Source organism: Pristis pectinata, chromosome 14, assembly GCF_009764475.1.
Source record: "Pristis pectinata isolate sPriPec2 chromosome 14, sPriPec2.1.pri, whole genome shotgun sequence".
Classification (NCBI taxonomy): Eukaryota; Metazoa; Chordata; class Chondrichthyes; order Rhinopristiformes; family Pristidae; genus Pristis; species Pristis pectinata.
Window position 1 is genome coordinate 28383658 of NC_067418.1, and position 26367 is coordinate 28410024.

Sequence of the window (26367 nt, forward strand, 5' to 3'; positions counted from 1 at the left end):
CAGGCAAAAAAAAAATGTAATTCATCTGCAAAGTCAGTAAATAAACAATTTTAAAGAGTGGTATTATTTGCCAGATTTTAATGGAGGTGGAATTTTATTTTGAGCTGAAAGTATACCAGAGGTACTAATTTCCAGAGCATATTCACACATAGCTGGAAAGGACAGTGATGTGTTTTAGTTTACTCTGATACTAAAGTCACTAAACATAATCCTTGAATTCCAGGGTGATACTACAGCCACACAAAGGCCACCCAATGGTGCTAGAAATGATGAAACAGTGGGAAAGATGACCTGGATGGGAGATGAACAAGGAGGATCAAACTCGAATAGTTCTGTACCAAGTAGTGTCTGCCAAAATAGTCGGACTAGCCAAGAAGATGGAGAGAGTCCTACTAGCAGCAATGATATCTCTGATAGTTCCAGAGAAATTGATGCTGGCAACAATCAGTCCTACACTCCAGCTAAGCAGGTAATAATTGCATGCAAAGAGTATATGGAAAAAAATACAGTATCGAAGAAGGAAGCCTCTCATAGATGCATGGTTCTGGATAAATCCAGAGCTAGATGAAGCCGATTTTTGGAGGTTTGATCTTTGTTCATGACTGGGTCCACTGATCTTAGGGAATCTGATAGTCAAGATATCACAATTAGTCTTGAGACCTTGATGAGGAAGGGAGAAATCTGCAGTGGCACCAGTACTGACAGCTATCCAGTGTTTCTTGGAAAATGTATATTCTTTGAAGTTGAGTGAAGGGCTACAAATGCTTGGGGAAGAATTTTCCGTTACAATCGGCCGCTTTCTGCATACAATAATTTAAATATTCAGAAAGCAATGCATTGTTTTCTGTGAGGTGCCCACTGAGCTCAAATAGTTTTCACTGTTGGCTTTGGGTTTCAGAAATTTTCACTGACTATCTTGGTTTAATGTGAAAAACAACCACTGAAGAAAGCTACTGAATGGCAGTCACTTTATGCAACTGCATCCTAATTATTAATGGCTATGAGTCTACCTTGAGGTCAGTTGCCTGAAGTGTTTTGTAGGGATAAGTGTTGGGGCCTCTGCTGATCACTATTTATAGTAATAAATCTGGAAATGTGTTTGGTGAATTGACCAAAGTTGGGGAGCTCTGTGAAGACTTAAGAGTTTGAAACTGTGAATAAAAAGAAAAATACTACTTTGAGCAGATACTGATGATGTGGATGTGGATCTGCATTTAGCATATGGTAACGTTGAATCATTTTCCAAGTTCTAAGCAGCTTACTAACCTCCAAAATGGCAAGCAAGAAACTTGTGCGTATTTCTGGCCAGAGCTCTGCAACCTACTGTTTAGCAGGGGAAGTAATAATGTAGTAAGTAGTAACAACATGGGTTGAAGGGCCTGTACTGTGCTGAATGTTCTGTGTTTCTATGTAAGCAGCCAAAGTTCTTTTGCTTCATTGAAGATCTGTTTACCATTTTGGATCGCTCCAATGCCACCAACTATTTACTGATCCAGTCAGCACACCATGTCATTAACCGACATGAACATCCAGTGCTGTTTAATAGGATCATGCAGAACCATTTGCTGTTCTTGTTTTTCTAGTTCCTCCTTGAATTCTACTCCTTTTTTGTGTCATATCAGACTTGAAAGTTCTCTTCCATTGGCAGGAGTCCCAGCTCCCATGCTCCCCTTCCACTTATAGGGCCCTACTTCCTATGGTCTCTGTAAACTCTTTAAAATGTTGGTTGCACTCCCTTGAAATTTGCTTGATTCTGTTTCCGTGCTCCTTTAAACTTGGTGTTCAATGTAAAATTTATTATTGTACTTTGTAACATTTAAAGAAAATGTGAAGTAAGTATATAATGAAACATTGGTAGAATAACATCAGATGGTTGGGAAAATCTTCTAGTCAACCAAAGTCCTGAAGGTGCTGGATTAAAGGAGTTTCACTGTATGCTGTTTCTGCCATTGCTTTTGTTCATTTTTTAGCATTGGACTGTGTTCCTCTTATTTGTTTTCCTTATTTGCTTAGAATTCTGGTCTGGAAGGTTGGGTCCCATGGAATCCAGGGAGATCTAATTAGGTGCATTGAAAATTGGTCCAGAGGTAGGAAGCAGAGGATGGTGGTTGAAGGTTGTTTCTTGCAATGGAGACTGGTGGCTAGTGGTGTGCTGCAGGGGTCGGTTTTGTGACCCTTGTTATTCGTTGGTTATATAAATACTTTAGATGTGAATGCACAAGGCATGGTCAGTAAATTTGCAGATGACATGAAACTGGGAGGTGGTGTTGATGGTGAAGAAGGTTATTGTAGATTACCGGGGGATCTTGATCAGTTAGGGAAGTGGGCTGAGGAGTGGCAAATGGATTTCAATACAGATAAGTGTGAGGTGATGCAGTTTGGAAAGTCAAACCAGAGTAGGACTAGTGAATGGTAGGGCACTAGGGAGTGTAATGGAACAGAGACACCTAGGAGCACAGTCATAGTTTGTTGAAAGCAGTGTCACAGGTAGACAGGGTGGTGAACAAGGCATTTAGCACATTGGCCTTCATTAGTCAGGGCATTGAGTATAGGAGTTGGAACATCATGTTGCAGTTGCATAAGTCGTCGGTGAGGCCGCACTTGGAGTACTGTGTATAGTTTTGGTCACCCTGTTATAAGAAAGACATGGATAAACTGGAAAAAGTGCAGAAAAGATTTACGAGATTGTTGTCAGGACTAGAGGGCCTGAGTTACAGGGAGGGGTTGGCCAGGCTAGGCTTTTATTCCTTGGAATGTAAGAGAATGAGGGGCGACCTTATAGAAGTGTTTAAAATTATGAGAGGCATTGATAAGGTGCATGGTAATGGTCTTTTCCCCAGAGTAGGGGAGTCCAAAAGTAGGGGCCATAGATTTAAGGTGAGAGGGGAAAGATGTAAAAGGGACCTGAGGGGCAACTTTTTTACGCAGAGGATGGTGAGTATATTGAATGAGTTGCCATAGGAAGTGGTTGAGGCTGATGCAATAGTATCACTTAAGAAGCACTAGGATAGGTGCTTGGAGGAATATGGGCCGAACGCAGGAAATTGGGACTAGCTAGGTGGGCAATGTGGTCGGCAAGGACTTGTTGGGCCAAAGGGCTTATATTCATGCTGTATTGCTCTATGACTCTAGTCTTACGACATCAAAATAAATTTGTAGGCTGGCATTTTGCAGCATTTCTAAAGAAGACTTACCTATGTCAGTGGCAGCGGATCCGGCACTTCAGCATGTGCACAGCAAGACACATATCTCAGATGTACTGAATGATATTTGGCAGCATATCTGCACTTAGCTTTCATGTTTCTTTACAATTTAGCAATAAATTTGGCACTCAGTTGAGGATAACATTTATTTGAATACCCATATCAGTCGTGTTGCTTAACCAGGCAACATTGGTAAATAATTTAATTTCACATTTTTCAGAGCTTTAAGAAGAATATCATTGCTGCCTTTCCTGGCGATGGACCACTTACTTTGAAGAAAACTAACAAGTTCAGCAATAATGTGAGTTCCAACAAATTATGTAAAATCAGGTTAAAAATGAAAGGTTTAATTTATCGAATGTAGATAATTAAAATTAGACTATTTAATTTTAAATTGTAGTGAATGTTCTTGTGAAATCTATATGAGAGTGAGAGTCAACATTTGAAATGGCTACTGTAGTTGTGATTATACTGCTTTGTACCTTCCTGGACTTTTAGACTTGAATAGCAAAGTTAAAGTAAACAATTTTACGTCTTGAAGGATTTTCAGTCTATGGAATATGTCACTTCTTTTACTTCTGCATCTAAAGTTCTGGGAGTTAAACGAGCAATTTTGTTTTTTTTTGTTAATTTGTCCAAAATACTTTAAAGATTGAGAATGGTCCTTGGCTAGCTTCATCTTTGTAAATTGCCATTATATGTTATTAGTTGAGACACAAGGCCATGACACAATTATATTCAGTGCTGTTCAGTTGTGCTACCTAATTTAAACTGGCCAAGTAGACTGAACATTTGGATTTCTTCCCAGGTTCAAATCATCACCATTAACAATAGTACATATGTGCACTATGGTGTTCTGATTTTGAGAAAACAGACTAGCCAGTGTAATCTGGGTTCCTAAATACAGGGACACGTCAGTTGATCCTCTACACCAGCTTAAATCAATTAAATGTCAATAATGCCAATTTATAGAATATGATATAATGACGAAGTGTCATGTCAATCTCGAATTAGCTGTTATACTTTCAACTTGTTTTATCCAGAGTATGGTTGAGTTTCATGTTCACTGTCTATAAGAGTGATGGAGACAGAAGCTCTCATTGCACTTAAGAATACACTAAAAGTATCATAAGGTACAAGGAGGTGATCTAAGAGCTGGGAAAATAGGATTAGGCTAGTAACTCTTTTAATGACGAGTGCTATTGCACTGGTTGAATGATTGGCTTGTTTATTCTAAGTTTCTATGATTAAATTGTTGATGCCACTTTGTAACGTCCTTGGGTTGAGAATTGTGCTAAATAAATAAGTTCTTCCTTTGTTATTTATGCTATTCATAAAGTCATAGGCAAAGTCTGTGACATGCTTTGATTAGTGACCTATTCCTATGCTTCTTCCAATACTGCTTTGAAACAGGGGAGTTCAAATATGTCTCAGTGAACTAAGAATAACTCTCCTGAAGCTTCCTAACCTCTATTCACTGTGTCCCTGTGGCATCAAGACAATGGTTAGAACATTGAAGATCAGGAAAGTAAACCTGCATCATTCTACTGTAGTGTAATATATGCTTTCTTTAGTTCTTGACTGAAGATGCTGGAAAAAAAATACTTGTTAAATTGAAACCATTTAATCCTACATGCTCCTTCTGCTACATAATGTAACCTAATAATGTAGCTGCATGTAAAATAAGAATAAAACAGAGCTATCAAAGAATGGCTATGTGGAGTAGACTTAAAATAATAATGACAAACTATAACAAGAGTAGTTGCAATAGATGGTATTCAATGAAAACTTGGATCATGGAATAATAAAAAACAATTATGAAGAGGCATTATGATGTCTGTGAGAGGAAAACAAAGGATTGGTATAAGAAAAAAAATTGTATGGGGAAACAAAAACTATTAAAAGGGTGATAACTCTTCAAGAAACTAAAAGAAATCCCAAAAAGTAATTTTTAAATATCCGAGGAATAAGTGCCTCTTGAAGCCAATATTTTCTCAATATATTACCTCACTATTTCCGGGGAGTGGCATCTCCATTGTTGGTGCTTTTACTCCCAATGAGTACCTTTTTCATCTCCTGAATTTCCTTTGAGATGGCTTCTTTGTATAGCGTACAACCAAGATCTTTGAATTATAGAGTGATACAGCATGGAAACAGGTCCTTTTGGCCCAACTCATCATTGGCCATGGTGTCCACCAATCTAGTCTCGTTTGCTTGCATTTGGCCCATATCCCTCGAAACCCCTCCTATTCAAGCACTTATCCAAATGTCTTTTGAATATTGTTATTGTACCTGACTCAACCACTTTCTTTGGGAGCTCATTCTATAAACGCACCACCCTTTGCATGAAGAAGCTGCCCCTCAGGTCCCTTATAAACCTTTAATCCTAAATCTGCAATCTAAACATTAGGATACACCTGGATCAATCCAGACATCCATACGTATTAATTGGAGTTCGTCCTCCTTTGGTGCGGCAGCATGTATTGCATATAGTTTTAATGGCCGCTCCAATATGACTGTCCTAAAAAAAATTTGCAGAATTCGTTTTCACAAAAACATGAAAAGTATAGCTGCCATATTCAGACTATGAATTCATGCACTAAGACAACACTGTGGCAGTTCCTGTCAGGACTTCTGTGCAGAGCTTACACTGGGAGCGAATTGGCACTCTCTTCATGGCAGCCACAGTACAGCGGCAGCAAACCTTGTCATGCAAGTGAGAGTACTTTGGAGGAAGGCAACACGTGCTGCTCTGCCCCACCCAGTGAATGTGATGAACTGGCCCTGTGCCACTGGTGCGTCCAAGACACTGTGAGCACAGGCTGATCCAAAGACCAGTGATTGCTGGATGCAGGTCATAAGTTATTGTAACAAAAAGAAAAGGCTGCATTTAATGAAGGGAGCTCCTGTGATTTATGTAACCATTTATGCAGGCTTCTGAAAAGCGAGGCTGAGAGAGTCTTTTCTTTTTTAAAAGATGTATTAATTTTTCAGGATCCGAGCATCATTGGCAGGGCAAGCATTTATGCCCATCTCTAATTGCCCTCGGGAAATTTGTGGGTGATCTGCTCTCTCCAATCGCTGCAGACCTTCAAATGATGGTACTCCCACATGTTGGGTAGGGAGTTCCAGTTAGACACCATTAAATGATGGAGGAGCAATATATTTCCAAATTGGTTGTGACCTGGAGAGGACCTGCAAGAGGCAGTGTTTCCATGCACCTGCTGCTCTTGTCTTCCTTGGTGTTAGAGATCATGCATTTGAGGATTGCTGTTGGAGCTGCTTAGGCAAGTAACTGCAGTACCTATTGTAGATGGTTGATTGGCTGCTTTGTTCTGGATGTTGTCAAGCTGTTTGAGCATTGTTAAAGCTGCACTCATCTAGGAGATCATGCTCCTGATGTGCTCCTTTAGATGGTGGAAATGTTAGGGGTTTTGGGAGTTGCTACAGGATACCCAGGCTATCATCTGCTCTGTAGCTGCAGTACTTATGTGGATGGTATAATAGGATTTCTGGTGAATGGTGACCACCAGGATGTTGATGGTAATGGACTTTTGATGAATATCATTGAATATCAAAGGTAGGTAGTTAGACTTTTCCTTGTTGGAGATGGCTATTGCCTGGCACTTTCTGGATGTGAATGTCACTTGTCACTTAGGAGCCCTAGCCAGAATGTCGCCTAGGCTTTGCTGCATGCACACATGGACTGCTTCCTCTGCTGAGGAGTTGCAAATGGAATTGAACATTGTGTAATCATCAGTGAACTGCCCACTTTAAATCTTTTGTTATAAATAGGTCATTGATAAAACAGCTGAAGGTGATTAGATGAACCCTACCTTGAAGTGCTTCTGTGGTTCTATCCTGGGCTGGAATGATTGGCCTCCAACAATCACAATTATCTTCCGTCATGTGAGGTATGACTCCAACTGTTGGAGTATTTTTGCCCTTGATGCTGATTGACTTCAGTTTTACCAAGGCTCCTTGATGCCATATTTGGTTAAATGCTTCCTTGATGGTAAGGGCAGTTGATCTTCCCTCACTTCAGGAATTCAGTTTTTTGGTCCTTGTTGAGGTGCTGAGAGCAGGACACTGATGTGATAGGGTCGACCCTTGAGAATTGATAATGAAGCTTGTACATTTTCTCCAGAAGATCCATTTTCTGCCAGAAGTGGAGGAGAAGTATGCAGAGTGACCTGAGGCATTAATTGTTTGACTTTGGGGGGACACCAGCTATGGAATATGCCTGGAAATGTTCAGGGCTTTCTTCTGAAGGTCGAGATTTGACCTGGAAATGATCATTAGCATAATCTAACTTGCGCTAAACGGCACTTCCGCACAAATGCTACACAAGTGATTCAATTTCTCAGCACTAATGTGCATCTTTAGCATTCTCTGATTCCTTGGTGTTCTTTGCCACGTGAATGAGCTTTATTACACTTCTGTTCATCTGGAGTCCTTTGAGGTGGAGGAGGGGGCATGAAAGAGGGGAGGATAACAAATATTGCAATTAGTCACACTTGTAAACAAAAATCTTAATCTCCTTGAGTCGCCTGCAGATTGTGTTACAGAATGTAGATAAAAATGGCCGCAAAAAGTTAAAAGCATGTCCCAGGGAAGGTCTTCGCATGCATGATGGTGTGTTGTTGGATGAAAGTAAGTCCTATAAATGTTCTCAAAGAAGGTTTGAATGACCTTGTGTTGTAGAAATTAGTCTGTTACCATTACAGCCATTTTAAAGTGAACGTCTATTTGCAGCATGCATCTTTATAATGTGATGATGAACTTTGGAAGGTAGACATTCCCACATGGTCAACCTGGGGTTAGGTACAAATAGAAAGGACTTCCGGGGATATGGTTTTCTCGACGTTGTGTCTCTAAAGTACAGCCTTATGAGCTCTTCATTACTCTCTTTAAATTCATTCTTAGAAATTCCTCCTGAAGGAAATTTGGTTGCACTGGAAATTGATCAGTCATTCGGTTCAGATAGGCATCCAAGTTTCTTGAAATAGGGGCTGAAATTTATATAAGTGCTGGCCATATCTTCCAGTCCTCCTTGGATACAGGGGTGCCAGATGTTTGATGGATGGCAAATGTTATATCTTTCTAATGGCTTGTAAGCACAATCCATCAATTATGTCCATGGGAAAGATTTTAGAAATAATAATGAGTACTAACTGCCAATCATTGGGAGAACCGGTGAAGATTTGTGGAAGGCAGACTTTGGAGTAACTTGTTGGATAATAGATTGGCTCAGGTATAGAAAGCAGAGGGTTTTTTTAAAGACTGGAAGGTAGTAGATGATAATGTTCCTAGTGTTTGAGTTTTTTTTGATATACTGCATAGTAATGGCTTAAATATGGGTCTGTGGGGTAAAACTACAACATCTGTGGATGATGCAAAGACCAAAAATGTGTGGTAAACGGTGAGACTCAGAATATAGGCAGGTCAAATGGCAGATCCATGACTGATGAAATTTAATGCAGCGGAATGCAGAGTGATGCATGTTAGCAGGAAGATCAAGAAGAGACATTATGAACTAAATTGTACAATTTCAAAAGAGGTGTAGGGAAGTGAGTATCTGTGCATAAATCATCAAATATGGCGTGGTAGGTTAATGATTCTTGACTTCAAAAATAGACGTAGATTAGGAAAGCAAGAAGGTTGTGTTGACTGCAACTTTAGGAAGAATATGAATGCTTATGAAGAGTGCAAAAAAAGGTTTACTAGAACTATTCAGTTTACAGTGACAAAATAGAGAATATGGTGGTGTTCTCCTTGGATTAGAGGTTGAGAGGAAATTTGATAGAACTGTGACTGGTTTAGATGGTGTAAAGAGACACTGTGTCCATTAATTGATCCCAGTACATAGGGCTTAAAGTTGAAAAAGATAATTCAGTGCAGGTGGTTAAACCGCAATAACATAAGTTGTCTTGGTGATGAAACCCAGAATCTTGTGCAGTCCTGAAGAAGCAGCTCTATAAAAATTGAAATAAATGACTAATAATATCAGTCATCTGTCAAAATTGTTTTCAAAATGTAAATTGACTTCTTTGAAACTAAAACAGGTGAGGTTATTTCTTTCTATTTTATTGGTAATGCTTTGTAGAAGATATGTCTTCATTTTAGAGAACCATTGTTCTTCTAAATAAGCCATTTGATAACTCTGTTTCAAAGCTATATGATGAAATGTGAGTGAGTGGCATTCCTGGGGTATGGGGTGAGTGGGGGGAAAAGGCAGCCAATTATAGACTTGCATCAATGAGCAACTGGTACATCCAAACCTTTTTCATGACCTTGACCATATTATAGTTTTAATTGTTTCCTGTTTCACAAATGTAAACTATTGTTTAAATATAGAATTAGGAATGGTAAGCTAAAATTCACTTAGTTTACCGATCCTATTTGTTGATTACATGACTGAAATTATGTTTGAACATAATTAGGCCCCACAGGGTTGACTTAATAGAGTCACACATCACAGTTACAATTAATCATTTGTTGTACAATATATTCTGATGAATGAATATTATGTTAAAATAGGTATATAGGCTCACATATTCATCACAACATGACTGAAAAAACATTCTATTTTGCTTCAAAGTTGTAAACTAGTTTGACATACATCTATTTATTTTAATCATACCTGGTCCAATCTTTTTGAATATTTAAATCAGAAGCCTTAGCAGCTGCTTCTAATAATCTATTCCCTATCATTTATTATCACGCAAGGTTCTTGGGTGAGTGAATACATACTTGATGTCAGAGTTTGTAAACAGATTGACCTGTTCTTGTTTATATTGCTGATTATGATGGCCTTTCACAGGTTCAGAGCAGTGGGACAGGTGTTTCAATAATATTTTTAAGATCCCTACTGTGTAAAGTTTAAGCTTTACATATATACACTGCCAGTCAACTATTGGAAGATTCAAAGACCAGGTAGGCACTACTTGCAACATGTGATTGATTATACAATTACTTACGTGCCTGTTGGGGGGAGGGGGGTGGCGGGAAAACTCAAGCTACTTTAAAGAAACTTGGTGATCTTTTGGGTGGAAGATGTTGCATTTTAGCCCTATACGCAGGAAGGAATAAAGCTGCCAAGGGTCATGGGCTGTAGTTTCTGATGGTGGATGTGGATCACCCACGTGCAAGGAAAGGAACCATAGAACCATACTCTTTCTTTACAATCTTCAATATTAGTATTTCTATTTATCCTTTTTATCTTTTCTTCTCCATTCAGTTATACTATTGCCTAGTTAACTACACTAATGACCCAGAAATGGAACTTTAAATCCTGTTTTTTATCAGATAATTCTTTGGATTTAAAGTTGAGACACGTGTTAATTTCTCCAATTCAAGCATGCTCCAATGATTTTATGTTATAGCACATCCCCACTCCCTATGGTGCGTATGACGCAAGCCAACAGTACTTTTAGCATCATGGTATCCTGAGGAGAGAAGTACAGTACTTCATTGTACCCTCCTGAACTCTTCAAAAGACAGAATATGCCACAATAATAGACCGTGGGCTGAAAGTCAAGAATCAAGTTTATTAGGCAATAAGTCTGCTACTAATACAAACTAATAAATATGTTTGATGTAAGTCAGTGTCTGTTTCAAACAATAAACATCAATTATTCTTTCACAGTTCTCTGTCATGCTTTAAACAACTCAGACCACATTTCTTTGTGAAGAACTGTTATGTGAGGAAAAACTGAACAAGTTTTTTGTTAGCACTATGTCAAAAAGGAAACTTGAGAATATAACACACCAGAGTTGTATGATTTATTATTTTAATTCAGGCTGGTTTAAGAAAAACAATTATCATTTACAGTTAAAGTGGATCCAGTGAAACGTATTTCCCGCTGTGACAGATCTGTCAATGAAATTAGATTACGCAGATGCAATCAGATTTCTCAAGGGAGAAATTCATACACCTAGAAAACACAGCTGAGCTGCAAAAGTCTTTCTTGCAAGGCCTCCTGTTTAGATCATTGCATAGAAATGGGGCTATACTTGCTTAACAATTCTGTGATCAGTCTAATCACTCCTAACATTTATGTGGATTCTGTTTCCCAAGCAGTGAAAATAAAAAAAAACTGCAGATGCTGGAAAACTAAAATAAAAACAGAAAATGCTGGAAACACTCATCAGGTCAGGCTGCATCTGTGGGAAGAGAAATGGAGCCAAGGCTTCTGTCAAAGGGTCTTCGACCTGAAACGTCAAATCTGCCTCTTCTCCCAATTAGGTGCTTGGGGGATCTGGCCACATCTGTGGGAGGAGAGGCAGTTAGCGTTTCAGGTTGAAGACCCTTCGTGGGAGGTGTTGGCTCTGCTTGTTTTGTAACAAATGAGGCCTGACCTGTTGAGTATTTCCAGCATTTTCTATGTTTATTTGTTTCCCAAGACTTGTTAAGCAATCTAGATTATCAGCGGTGAAAGAAGTTTTCAATTGTCAAGCAAGCTACTTGAAAAGAAACAAAAACAGAAAAGGTTGAAAATACTTTGTGGTTCATGCAGCATTTGTGGAGAGAGAAACAGAGTGAATGTTTCAAGTTGATGACCTTTCATTTGACCTTGTCAATTACTTTATAAGTTAGGCAACTCTCTATATTACTCTACATTTTTCCAGTGATGTGGATTTGTTCAAGACTAACTTTGTACACCAAGTTTTACAGACTATAGCTTTTCATAAGGAATAACTTGAACTCTGTTTTGAGATTTAGGATCCAAAGTGTTAAATATTGGAATAAAAACATTTACAGGTTATTGCATCTTATAACTAGATTTAAAGATCTGTCTTACTTAATGTGGAACCTTTTAGTGTTCTGAGAGAAACTTGAATGTTGGCTGGATCAATCCAAAATCAAATTTCAAATATTGATCCAATTTTTCTTTCGAAAAATGTAATGATCCTTTCCCAACCACTCCTATGACAAAATATTCAATGTTCTAAAAATTCTTGGAGTAAACCATTTTCTTTAACTTTCACCCTTCCTTCTCAGTAATAATTCTAAATTGGTGACTTCTCATTAATGACAGACCCTATAAATCCATTAAGTTTCCCAACTTTACATGCAATACTTTCAATGTCTTCTAAGAAAAGTATCATAAAAGTATCATCAGCTCTTTTCTGTTCAGTTCTTTGCCAATTTATCTAAAAGCTAAAATACTATTGAACTTTTGAAGCATCTTGTGTATCTGCATGCCCACCTTTTGAGAAATTTTGTATTTTGATCCTTAAGTCTCTCAGTTCATCAACATCATCTATCCAATAATTATTATCTTTCCATCTGTAATTTTATTTTTCCATCGAAATGTGTTATGTTAAATAATGTTAACCAACCAATGAATAGCAAGAACATTAAATTAATTCTTCTTTAATGAGCTTGTGGAGTAGCAGCAGTCCCCGTGAAACAAAATGTGAATATTCAGCCAAGGAAGGCATAGAAGGAAGTTAAAGAAAGACAGTAAATCATTTCCAAATGGACATCATATAAGGATAATTAAAATGCCTCACAAGATTACGAGATTAATCACATCTCTGCCATAAATTTAAGGGAATCATTTCAAAAGAAAAAAACTCTTAAGGAATAGATAGAGTAGACAGTCAGCGCCTCTTTCCCAGGGCACCAATGCTCAATACAAGAGGGCATGGCTTTAAAGTAATGGGTGGGAGGTTCAAGGGAGATATCAGAGGGAGGTTTTTCACCCAGAGAGTGGTTGGTGCATGGAATGCGCTGCCTGGGGTAGTGGTGGTGGCAGATACGTTGGTCAAGTTCAAGAGATTGTTAGATAAGCATATGGAGGAATTTAAAATAGGGGGATATGTGGGATGAAGGGGTTAGATAGTCTTAGGCATGGTTTAAAGGTCAGCACAACATGGTGGGCCGAAGGGCCTGTATTGTGCTGTATTGTTCCATGGTTCTATGGATAACTAATATGATGATGCAGCAAACTACAGTCTGATACCAAAATATTGGAAGTCCTTGTGAAAACTGGGTAATGACTTGTTGAAATCAGTATTGTAACAGGGGGTTATTTGCTGAACACTTGCTAAAATTTGTGGAGAAATTGATTGGTCTTGGTGATGGTAAATCACCTGTAGATATGGTATACTCAATTTAATCAAGGGTTTTGATTACATTTCCTGCAAGTAATAAGAATGCAAGTAACTAGACAAGAAATAAGTGGTAAGGTTTGGAGATGAATTGAAAATCAACTAAACTAAAGGCAACTGAAGATGGGAGTTGCCAACAGGATACCATGATCATAATTTCTGGAGCTATAGTTGTGTGATGATATTGAATGTATCCATTCTAGAGTCATAAACTTAAGCCAAGATCTTAACTCTATCAGTATGCTCACTTTAGGGAGATTATACTATATCAACCTATAGTGCAAAGACTAATTTACTTAACTACCTTAGTCTCTTCTCTGAAGGGGTTTAGCTGTCAATAATCACTATTTCGAGTGGTGGGTCCCCCCTCCCAACCAAGGAGAAGATACTTACAGCTAACGAAGCAGATTAAACATAGTTATTTTATTTTAAATGGAGCACATTTATTTTGAGGAGTAATTTCTAACAGAGACACACGAGTACAATTCTTACAAACTAGAGAAACATATCAATGAGTTGCAGGCAAATGAGTTGTCTGTCGCAAAAAGGTTCTGGGATGAGATCCTTCTTGGGTCGAGGCTGAGGAGTGGACTCCATATCTTCATCTCTGTAACTCCTCCCTACCACTACTACCTTCTAATATTTATGTCTTTTTTTGCTAGTCATCTAGTGACGACCCCATCTGCATGTGACGTTTGCACAACTGCATTGATCAGGTCAGATGGCAGGAGCTTTAGGTTAACATAGACATGTTGTTTCTTCTGATTAGGTTGCAGTCTCAGTTAAGTCAACATTAGGCTTCCTGAGCCTGGACAGTATTGTTTCTCAAGAGGATGGCTAAATAGGACTAGTTAAAAATTAACAATAAACATTTGAACTTTGACAGTATCTTTTGCTGTGCTAAAAAGCTGAGTTTAGCAAAAAGCCTCCTGACCTTGGATGGTGGATATCCATCACAGTTGTCATTGGTATATTTAAATAATTTGGGTGGGGAATTAAAAATTAAATTTTATGTATAATTGCAAGTTATGAAAGGGAAGAGAAACAGTGAATAAGCTAAATGGGTAAAAGTAAAATTAGTAAATAAGAGAAATCTCATGTTATTGGTAGACAGTTTGCTAAAACGAATGGTGTATTAGGTAGCAGTAGGAAGGAAATCTATCTTCTGGACATACAATAAGGAAATAAATGCCATCTTAATGCAGGAAACATACCAGAGTGCTTTCATGTCTATTTATATAGATTCTATCTCTTGCATTCTTTGATGCAGGGCCAGGTTGTTGTAAGCTTAGGTCTGGTGTTTTACCCAGTGGCAAACATTTAGCCTATTAACTGGAGACACAAGGGACTGTGGATGCTGGAATCTGGAGCAAAAAAACTAAACTGCTGGAGGAACTCAGTGGGTCAAGCAGCACCTGTGGAGGCAAAGGGACAGCCGATGTTTCCTGACAGTCCTGATGCAGGGTCTTAACCTGAAATGCCATCTATCCCTTTGCCACCACAGATGCTACTTGACTCGCTGACTTCCTCCAGCAGTTTGTTTTTGCAGCCTGTTAACTACTTCATTACCAAGGTTGCCTACTTTCACCTCATAATATCCCCCAAGTCTGACTCCGTCTGAGCTCATGTGTTGCTGAAATCCTCATCTACACCTTTGTTAACATTAGGCTTGACTACTCCGGTACTTAGCTGGTCTTCTACTGTCCAAATTACATAAACTAATGGCCATCTACACTGTATAAACTATTGGTCATCCAAAACTCTCTTGCCCTTATATTATCTTGCACCAATTCTCATTCACCCTGCATTGGCTCTGGAATGCCTTGATTTTAAAATCCTCAATCTTGTTTTCAAATCCCACTGTGACCTCACCCCTTCATTCCTGTAACTACTTCCAGTCCTGTGATTTCTACTCTCCAATTATTTCCCTTTCCACACCTCTACTAATGGTGTACTTTCAGCTATTGTGTCCCTAAGCAAATGGATAGGTTTTAGGGAAATTATTGGAATCAGGTAGGATATTGGAGTGAAGGTTGAGATCATGTTACTGAATAGTGGAGTCAGCCCAAGGGACTATATGGCCTGCTCCTGTTCTTATGTTCTTAAATTGAAATTCCCTCCCTAAACTGCTGCAGCTTTACCTCCATCATCCCTTAAAATGCTACCCAAGTTATGGGTTTCTTTGGAAGGTAACACTGTTAAAAAAATTTCTATTATTTCTCTGCTTGATTCTTCACTTCCTTATCATTAAATAAACTAACAGATAATTTAGTAGTTAAACACGCTTTGAGGATTTGGTTACAATTTAGAAAATATTTTGGCTTATTAGAGATTTTCTTTGTCTAGTCCCTTTTTTTCCTAAGTTTTTTTAAACCTTCTATGACTGATGTAGTTTTTAAAGAGTGGGACAAATCAGATATCACTTGTTTTCAGGAGCTGTTTGTTGGAGGAAATCTTTCTTTGTTTGAACAATTGTCAACCAAATATAATTTACCAAAAACTCATTTTTTCTAATATTTACAAATTAGAGATTTTCTTCGATCTCAACTACATTTTTTTCCTATGAGTCCTGATAAAAATTTACTAGATGCAATTTTTAATTTGAAGCCTTTTCATGATGGCTCAATATCTAATATTTATGATAGGTTATTAGGAATGAGTAAGGTTCCATTAGATAAAATTAAAAATACCTGGGAACAAGACTTGCGGATGTCAATTTCTGAGGGAATGAAATTTTTAAATTGGTTAATACTTCATCATTATGCACCCGTCACTCTCTCCTTCAATTTAAAGTGGTCCATAGAGCTCGCTTGTCTAAAGACAAACTATCCTGTTTTTATTCAGATATATCTCCTTACTGTGACAAATGCAGTAACGGAGAGGCTTCTTTAATTCACATGTTTTGGACATGTCAGAGTCTTAAAAAATATTGGACAGAGGTGTTTCAAACTTTTTCTGTGCTTTTTAAAATAAATTTTAAACTTAATCCTTTGACTGCATTGTCAGAGAAAAAGATATAACTTTGGAGGCTTCTGATCTACACATTCTGGCTTTTATTTCTCTTGTAGCCAGGAGGGCTGTGTTGCTTAAATGGAAGGAAGTTACTCCGCCTACTCATGCTCAATGGTTATGGGATGTTATGTCATACCTGAATCTAGAGAAGATCCGTTGTTCAATTCTTGAATCTAACTTAGACTTCCAAACCCTGTGGGGACCTTTTTTGAATTATTTTCAAAACCTTTGATTTGGTGACTAAAGTACAGATATTGGCTGATACTGTTATGTCTCAAGGGTCTTTCCTTGTCTTTTTTTAACCAAACAGCTCCGGTTTTTTGGTAGTGGGTGTAGATTTTTTTATAATAAAATTATTCCAATTTTTTCTTTATTAACTATCACGTGATTATTAATTTAGAGTATTGTGATCTCAAGTATGATTTAACACAATGTATTCAGTAGTATTTTTATCCTCTTTGTGATGCATGTACTCTGTACTTTTTTTTATGGAATTAATAAAAATATTGTTAAAAAAATGCTACCCAAGTTTTGACAGCAGTAAATATTATCCTGATATTCCTCGGTGATAGGTGCAATCATTTAGGGAGGGGATGTCAAAAAATAATGAGTTGATTAAACTATTATTATGTGCCTTGTGTGCTTTGCTATAGCAATACATATTGTAAATTGTTTTTGTTTATGGTAGGCAGGAGCAATGACATTCATAAGAAATATGTGCCCATGTTGGATGCAATAATCTGTGTTTGAGAACCACCTCCTTGATTAGCAACAGGTGATCAACATAGCTCTTTGAACTGATGAGAGGAAAGCTTAAAACTATCTTGACAAAAGTATGTTTTGAGAATCAGTTTGAAATGACCAGCATTCAACATGTAATGTCTATTTAATGGCAACTAATAGTTTTGCATCTGAATAAATGAAACTCGGTATGCACTGACTACTAGAAATTATTTGTTAAATCAAATCACCAGGAACTTTGATGCCCCTTTTGGGTGTATTTACTCTACAAGTTTGGTGTCAAGGGAAATGCGGCTAGGCTGACGGCCTAAACTCAGATTCTGTTTTAATTCTTTGGAGAATGAAATAGAGTGAGATGACCTAGGGGATGGAGTTTCTCATTACTTTGGTTGACACTGCTTAGAATGTAAATCACAGAATCCGAAGCTCAATTTTCTTTACAAGCTGACGGTGTCTCATCTCTGGGTTGGTTTGTCAGCATTGGACTTGGGGGATGGAGTGAGGAAAAGTGGAATCATTTTTTTGTGAGATTAGTATTTGCAAGAATTAACCAATCAGATAATTTGAAAGCTGGGATTGAAAGCACTAGGAAACATGTTGATTGGAGGGTGAAACTGGAATCAGGTTAGTTTCTTTCGTTGTTTATAGTACAGAAAGTTAAGGCATAAAGAAAATTATGTAGGGCCTATTTTACTGATGCATACATTTAATTAATGTTTGCTTCCAAGTAAATGACATGTCTTAAATTAGCTGTCAAAACACAGCTTTTAGAAACTTTCCAATTTGCTAAAGGAATTTTATGAAGCGTGCCTAGTTGTCCTTTGCGAAGCATTTTTAAAAAAAGCCTACATGTAACTGCTTTCTGAGGAAGGTGGGTATTCTTTGGTTGAAGACTTTGGCAATTCTCATTATTAATAAAAATCACCTGGGCATGGAAACAAAATAGAAAGAATTTCAGTAGTATGCTCTTAGTATTTTAAAAAGATGTACTAATTTAACTTTGTATTAAAATACTAATTACTGTCCCAAATAGTGGTTAAAATCAACATGTTTTGTGGCATACCTTCATGGAAAGTTAATTGCATACCTTCAACACTGATCTCTATTCAATAATTCATAATTCACTCCCACTGCTGTATACCTGTGTGTGCTCTGCAATAAAAATGATGTAATGCTGGCTATACCTGTAACTTAAGATAGGCCTATAACACTGGCTGACTCCATGTTTTCAAGTGAAGTGAAATGGGTCCGTATTCAAAGTTGGTGGCTATTTCAGCTTATGCTTATTATCTTGTTTTGCATGCTTGATAAATTCAGCAAAATATGAAAAATGATTTATCAAGTGCTCAGGGTGTACTAATAATTTGTAAACCTACCTGAATTTAATTTAAGCATTTAGAGACCTGAGGTTTCACCTGAAGTTCTCTAATATTTAATTTGGAACATATAATAATTTTCAAACCATGGCTTTTGACCCAGGGTGATAGTGAAATTTGAATCTTTCTTTCGTTTTAAAATTATTTTATGATCAATTTTCACTTGTATTTTGGTTAATTTCAGCCTCCTGGGAGCAGCAAGGGTTCTCCAAAACTAAGCATGAAACGATCACCATTGCAAGATAAACGAGCATGGTCACCCACACATCTGATCCCATCAGTCAGATCTGGTTCTATCTCTGGTAAGCCAGAGCTACGTAGATCCATAACCCCAACCAATAATGGCTCTGGATATAAACACACAATTAAGTCTAATCTCAAAACCAAAAAGAGCACATAGGATAAAGAATTTTAACAGCAAAACCACTAAACTTCAGAATGGTACCAAATGCAAATACTTCAAAAAGGAACAATGAATTACAAAATGCAGGGTGAATTTGGTTTTGTCTGTACTGCTGACCACTATGAGTGCTGGTGGGCATAAAAGTTTTTTTAAAATTTGCTTTATATGTTTCACATGATTTTATACAAATTCCAAAAAAATTGAAACAAGGAAACTGTTCACTGATTAACTTTCTTGAGGTGTATATTGATTCTTTTGAGTATAGCCTATAGTTGGAAAACTTGTAAGTTATCTTGTTTAAAGAGATGTCAGTACTGTTGAAATCAGAAATAGTTTACTTAAAATATTTGTCTTTGTTCTGTTTGCACATTAGATTCACTGTCAATGCTTATTTATTTTGTTACTACCTGCAGAAACGCTAAAGGAGCCAATTTGGCAGCAAGAATTAGAACATATTTTCTGTACAGTTTAGATGACTAGGCATGAAGAAATGTGTTTTTGGTCAATTATTTAGCAGGCCATACATCCACTGTAAATTTTCAGCCATATTTATTCTACAAGTTGAATTAGTTGCAGTGTTATTTTTAAGAGATGCAAATTGAGAATTTGATACTGACTTCTACAAAGGAGGATAAAAAAATGTAGTATATGTTAGATAAAGCAACCTCTTATTTTCTTGAGTATTAATGTAAAGATGTACTTTTTGTGGCTAACTTTAATGCAAATGAATGTGGTTGTACCTGAGCTGTATATAGTACAAATTCTGTTTAAATGTATTGAGTTGGCCTGAGATGCATTGTAGCATGACATCATGCACCACGAATCCTGAGATGTGTTAATTTGTGCAAGTCCATTCAGCTAACTGGAGAAGGGTAATGATGCTTGGTCTTGACTAATGTTTTGATAGCATATGCAGGGCTTTTAAAAGCAAATGAGAAAATAGATATTACGAAGGATGAGATTTTTCTTCTGTAATGTGATTCCAGTTATTTTATATGAGCTGGTTTAACTTTTAATCCTTTTCTTTCTAAAGTATTCATATTAGAAACTTTTCCCCCCAAGGTAATACTGTACCAGTTATAAATTTTACATTAAGCATAAGCATTTCCTTAGCATGATATTAACACTTAGCTAATATTTCATCACCACCCTGTAATAAAAGTGTCAGTAGTTTAGGTGTATCATAAAAATGCTAACAATAAAATAAATTGTCTTTCTATAACCTATATTCTGTGCAAATACTTAAGAATGTTTGTGCTGTCTGTGTCGCTGCTCTGATTCCAGCTCCAGTTCTGAAAATGTCTCTGAAATCATTTCATCATATTGTGCCATGCGACTTGTTGAGATATTATTTGACGGAGTTGTCATTGCAATCAAGGCTGAGTACATTGACCCAAATAAGAGTGTTGTAAATGACAACAAATGTGCCATCTGCCCATCAAATCTCAATTTCTCCTGACTTAAGTGATATTAACATTCGTAGTTGTGAATGTTAACAGGTGACTGGTGAAGGACTGTAATGCTGAAAGTTGCACAGATGTTGAAAATAATTGACCAAGGGCTTTGGGTGTTCAAGGCAAGTATAAGAAAGAACTACAGGAAATGTGACCATACAGATTGGTAATTGATTCATGCAAAATAGTCAAAAGCACTGACACAGCTCCTCACTATATCTATTAGTTCTCCTTTATCTATTCTACTAGTCACATCATCAAATAGTTACAAAATGAATTATTGAGAACAGAGTAGTGACATGTCATTTATTGTGAAATTAAAATTCCATTCTTCTTAAACAACGTTCACTTCCATCTTCATATGAGTAAAAAATATGCAATATCACAAGTCTGTGTAGATACAAGAGAGATTGCAGATGCTGGAATTCTTAAGCAACACACAAAATGCTGGAGGAACTCAGCGGTCGGGCGGCACCTGTGGAGGGAAATGGACGGGTGACGTTTCGAGTCAAGACCCTTCATTACAATCATGCGTACTCTTCAAACCTTTCATACGTTCAAAGGGTCTCGACCCAAAATGTCGACTCTCCATTTCCCTCCATAGATGCTGCCTGACCCACTGAGTTCCTCCAGCATTTTGTGTGTTGCTCCAGTCTGTATAGATATTCTGACTTTAATAAAAGTGCAATCATATGGCAATGTATTGCACTTTCAAAGTTGACTTGTTTTAGAGATTCATTTATGCTAACAGATCTACTCAGTTGAATTTAGATGAAGATATCTGTATCCTCAATAATAAAGAACAGAAAATGTTGGAAATGCTCAGCAGGTCAGGCAGCATTTGCAGAAAGGGAAACAGTGTTAATGTGTTAGGTTGAAGATCTGCAGTTTTTGCTTTTCATATGTGTATCCTCCATTTCAAAAAGTGATTGGTGCTGCACTTGGTATTAAATCTCCTTGTCCTTATTTTAAAAAAATCTTGACTTTGTTGTTCTATGTTAAACCTCAGCAATATTTGTTTAGGTTTTTCTTGTATCTACTGGTTGGACATATGACTAATGGAAATGCTTAATGATTAAAGATTGTATTTTTTTTAAGGTGAGCACAAGAAATGGGAGCAGGAATAGGTCATTCAGGCTTTGAACCTGCTCGATCATTCATCAAGGCCATGGTTGGTCTTCCATGCTGTTTTCAACATTATCCCCATATTCCTTGATTCCCTTAATGCCAATAAAACTATCAATCTCTGTTTCAAATGAATGTAATCATTGTGCTTCCACAGCCATCTGGGTAGAGATTTCCAAAGATGCACCATCTTCTGAGTGCAGAAATTTCTCCTCAACTCAGTCCTAAATAGGCTATTCGTTCTCAAATTGTGCTCCCTTATCCTAGACCCCCCTCTGAAGGGAAAATCCCTCCCTGCGTCTATCCTGTGAAACCCTTTTGTAAGTTTCGATGAGATCTCCTTTCACCTTTCTAAACTCTGAAGAATTCAGTCAGAGACCGCTGAATCTCAGCCCATACAGCAAACCTGCCATCCTTGAAACCATTCCTGTGAATCTTCTCTCTGCTCCCTCTATGGCAGGTACATCAGTCTAGGTAACGAGGCCAAAATTGTATGTTACTTCAGGTGCGGACTCACTAAAGCCCGATATAATTGTAGCAAGACTTCTTTACATCTATAATCAAACCCCCATCGTGATAAAGGCCAATATTTTATTTGCCCTTCTGATCACCTGCTGTGCTTGTATGCTGATTTTCAGTGACTTGTGTACAAACACAACTAAGTCCCTTTTGAAGATCAACACTGCCCAATCTCTCACCATTGAAGAAATACTCTGCTTTTCTCTTATGTGCATCAATGTGGATGACCTTGTGTCTTTTCACATTATGTTCCACCTGTTATGTTCTCGCCCACTCACTTAGCTTCTCCATATCCCCTTGAAGCCTCTTTACCTTTTCCTCCATACCCATAATCCCAGCAGGTTTAGTATCATCTGCAAACTTGGAAATATAACAGTCAAATCATTGAAGATTGTGAGTAGCTGAGGTCAAAGCACTGATCCTTGCAGTGCCCTATTAAACACCGTCTCAGAAGGATCCATTTATTTCCATTCTTAGCTTTCTGTCCATAGGCAATTCTCAATCCACATCAGTAGATCGCTCCCAATTCCATGTGCTCTAATGCGCTGCATCTTCCAGAAATCCAAATACACCCCTTTAAAGAGTCAGAGGGAGATGCAGCACAGAAACGGGCCCTTCAGCCCACTGAGTCCCTGCTGACCCTCAACCAACCATTTGTACTAATCCTGCATTAATCCCATTATATTCTTCCCACAGTCTCTTCAGCTCCCATTCTACTGTTCACCTACATAGGAGGAGCAATTTTACAGAGGCCAGTTAACCTGTTAACCAGCACCTCTTTGGAATATAGGAGGAAATGAGCACCCAGAAGAAACCCACACGATCACAGGGGGAATGTGCAAACTCCACACAGACAGCAGCCAAGGTCAGGATTGAACCTGGGTCTCTGGGTCTGAGAGGCAGCGGTCATTGAAGGTCTCTGCCATTCATTATCAGTTCTTGGCCCTCTGAGTTTTCAATCCTCAGATCTATTGCTATTTCTGGCAACATTATAAGCCTTTTCTTTTGATGTAATACTAAATTTAATTTTTCTGGTCAGTCAGAGATGAATCACTTTTCCATTTTAGATTTTTGTGCCTTAAAGGAATTATTTTTTTGCAATGTATGCATTATTTCCTTAAATGCTAACCATGGCCTATCCACCGTCATTCCTTTCAATGTATTTTCCCCAATCAATCACAGCTAACTCTCTTCTCACACTTTCATAATTTCCTCCATTTAGATTTAAGAGCCGAGTTTTACATTGAACTTGCCACACTTTCAAACCTAAAAGTCTATCATATCAGAGAGGCCCCTTGACAACAAGATTATCAATCAACCCCTTCTCGATGCACAAAATAAGATCCAAAATAGTCTTTTTTCCTAGTTGATTTCTCAACATATTAATCTAGAAAAATGTCTCAAATATGAATTCATCTTCCATCTTATTACAGCAGATTTGATTTGTCCAAACTGTGATCAGTCATGCCAAAGTCATTTCTCACTGCTGCTCTAATATCCTTTCTCATTAATGCTGCTTTACCACCCTCTTTTCCTCTTTGCCTGTCCTTCCTAAATGTCAAATACTTACTTCCCAGCTTTGGTCACCCTACAGCTATGTTTCCATGACGGCAGTGAGATCATAACTGTTTACTTCTATTTGTGCCATTAATTCATTTACCTTGTGAATGCTGTGAGCATTCAGATACATTGCATTTAGTTTTGTCACTTTAAGATTTTTCTGTATTTTAAACCTCTTTGTTGCTGTCTATTTAATTCACTGACAACTCATCTAACTTCCCTTCCTGCACGTGCCCTCTGCCTCTCCCCCTCTCTCTGCCTCTCCCCCTCTCCCCTCTGCCTCTCCCCCTCTCCCCTCTGCCTCTCACCCCCCCCCCCCCGCCTCTCATCTCTCGCCTTTTGGAAGTAGCCCGGGATCCTCCCCAATAGACCTAGCAAACTCCCCTGCAAGAATATATGCCCTGGCTCTATTGAGATGCAACCCATCCAACTTGTATAGGTTCCACCTGATCTCGCCGGCCATGTACTCATCCATTGTTTCCTGGCATTTCTGTACGTAATAGTGGAAAGTACTGGGAGTAATCCTGAGATTACATCTTTTGAAATCCTGCTTTGTAACCTCTTTTCTAGCTACCTGAGCTGCCAGCGGGACCTCATCCCTTTTTCTTCCTATGTTGATGGTACCAATATGGACCAGGATGCTGTTCACCTTTCCCTTTCAGAATGTTCTGTAGTTGTTCAGTAACATCCTTCACCCTGCCACTATGGAATTACAACTGTGATCTCAAAAGTGGCTGACACCCTGCTAACTGTTAATATGGGAGCCAAAGTGAATACAAAAGTTCAAAAACAGACAAACAATATCTGAAAATGCTATCAGCTAAATTTGTACAAGCCTGTAAATTATGTTCTTGAAAGATTTAGTAATTTGCGTCACTAGAATTGCTTTTTAGGTTAGCGCGACGCTATTACAGCGCCAGCGATCGGGTTTCGATTCCCGTCGCTGTCTGTAAGGAGTTTGTACGTTCTCCCGTGTCTGCGTGGGTTTCCTCCGGGTGCTCGGGTTTCCTCCCACATTCCAAAGACGTACAGGTAGGTTAATATGGGTTTAAAATGGGCGGCGCGGACTCGTTGGGCTGGAAGGGCCTGTTACCAGGCTGTAAATAAAATTTAATTTTAATTTAATTTAATTCTTTTCCAGTGACTGAAACTGTGGTATAGTTTGTACCTTGATACTTGTACAAGATTGGCTCCCTGTTTCTTTATGCTATCTATACCGTGCTATGTTATCTTTATGCCAATACCGTACTTTGCAGGCATTATGTGTGTAATTTGCCCATTCTTGCACTTAAACTCTCCTTTTCACCTTGCATATCTGGTTGATGTACTGCAGACATTATCTGCCTAGACTATATTGCAATGACCTATTGTTTGTGTTGGTCGTTCACTCTATCAATAGTAATGGTAAATAATAAAAATGATTTGTATATACATTAGGCAAAATGAAAGCTATTTCTAGATTTAATTCCATGCTATGTTAGCCAGAGTGGGACCTTTATTGTTCATGTTGTTTGTTACTTGCATATACTCTCATGACTGTAACACTGAACCAATTTATAATTAAAGTCAGTAATGCTGTATTTTATATTTATAAGCAATTCCACTTAAAGCCAGTAAAGATATGAAATTGATGGTGATAATTGTCCTCAGTGAACTTATGACTGTTGTCAAATTTGCCAAAACTATTAAAAATCTGATTATTGTTACTTTATTCAGTGCAATGAAAAAAGTGAGCTGTGAAAAATGCTGTTCACTTCCACCAAATTATCTCATACAGATGCCTAAAGCTACTCATCCACACAGAGTTGATATAGAGGGAAACAGGATGTTGGATCGTTACTTTAAACAATAAGTGTCATAATATACTTTACCGTGTGTAGACCAAGGGAAAACAGGCAAACAACCTGTTCCCAGTCAGGATTACTTAAAAGATGCAGGTAAGTAGCTGTCATTCTAGGTTCTTTACTTCCTGGGGGAAATAAATTGGAGATTGATAGTCTAATATCTGTAATTTTTTGCTACATGATTTGACTCATTACTAATTCAATCCACCATGCTCTTAGAATATAGCACAGGAACAGTGCTATTCGGCCCACAATGTCTGTTCTGACTATGATGCCAATTTAAACTGCACATCTGCCTGCATGTGGTCAATATTCCTCAATTCCATGCTTGTTCATGTGCCTGTCTAAATGCTCATTAGACATTGCTATCATGTTTGCTTCCACCACCTCCTGTGGCAGTGTGTCCAAGGCACCCAACATTGTCTGTGTAAAAAAAAAACTTGCCACATAAATCTTTAAACTTTCTCCCTCTCACTTTAAAGGTATGCCCTCTAATACTGACATTTCCATCCTGGGAAAAAGACTCTGAATATCTACCTTGTCTATGCCTCTCATAATTTTGTACATTGTGATCTGGTCACCACTCAGCTTCTGACGCTCCAGAGAAAACATTCCATTTGTCCAACCTCTCCTTTTAACTGATACTCTCTAATCCAGGCAATATGCTGCTGAACTTCTTCTGCACCCTCTCCAAAGCTTCCACATCCTTCCTGTAATGTGGCGTCCAGATTTATTTTGTTTGTAAGACTTGTTTTAGCTTGATGCCCTCTTGTTTCAATTTTTTGATCATGATTGAATAACTATGGCGATGCCACTTTTCGCCTGCTGCCTCTAACTCAATTGTGCCCTCTGTACTTTTCTTCCAGCAATAGTACTTACACCACAAGCTGGCTCATCCATTTGAGATTTTCAATTTGGTCAGGAGTGTCAAGGCACAAAGCACCTGCAAGGCAACCTAGTACGGTCACCTGTAATTAAAAGAATGAAGAGAGAAATGGATGTTGAGTGGGA

The 26367-nt window shown here is 38.0% G+C and overlaps 1 protein-coding gene across 1 annotated transcript in view; it reads left to right on the forward strand.

The window, feature by feature from the left end:
• The window catches only part of stk33 (serine/threonine kinase 33), a 216199-nt gene that overhangs the window by 70793 nt on the left and 119039 nt on the right, over positions 1-26367 (forward strand). The window contains exons 12-14 of the mRNA XM_052029681.1: positions 224-469; positions 3424-3504; positions 18636-18753. Coding sequence (XP_051885641.1) covers positions 224-469; positions 3424-3504; positions 18636-18753 — 445 coding nt within the window. The remainder of the gene's footprint in view (positions 1-223; positions 470-3423; positions 3505-18635; positions 18754-26367) is intronic.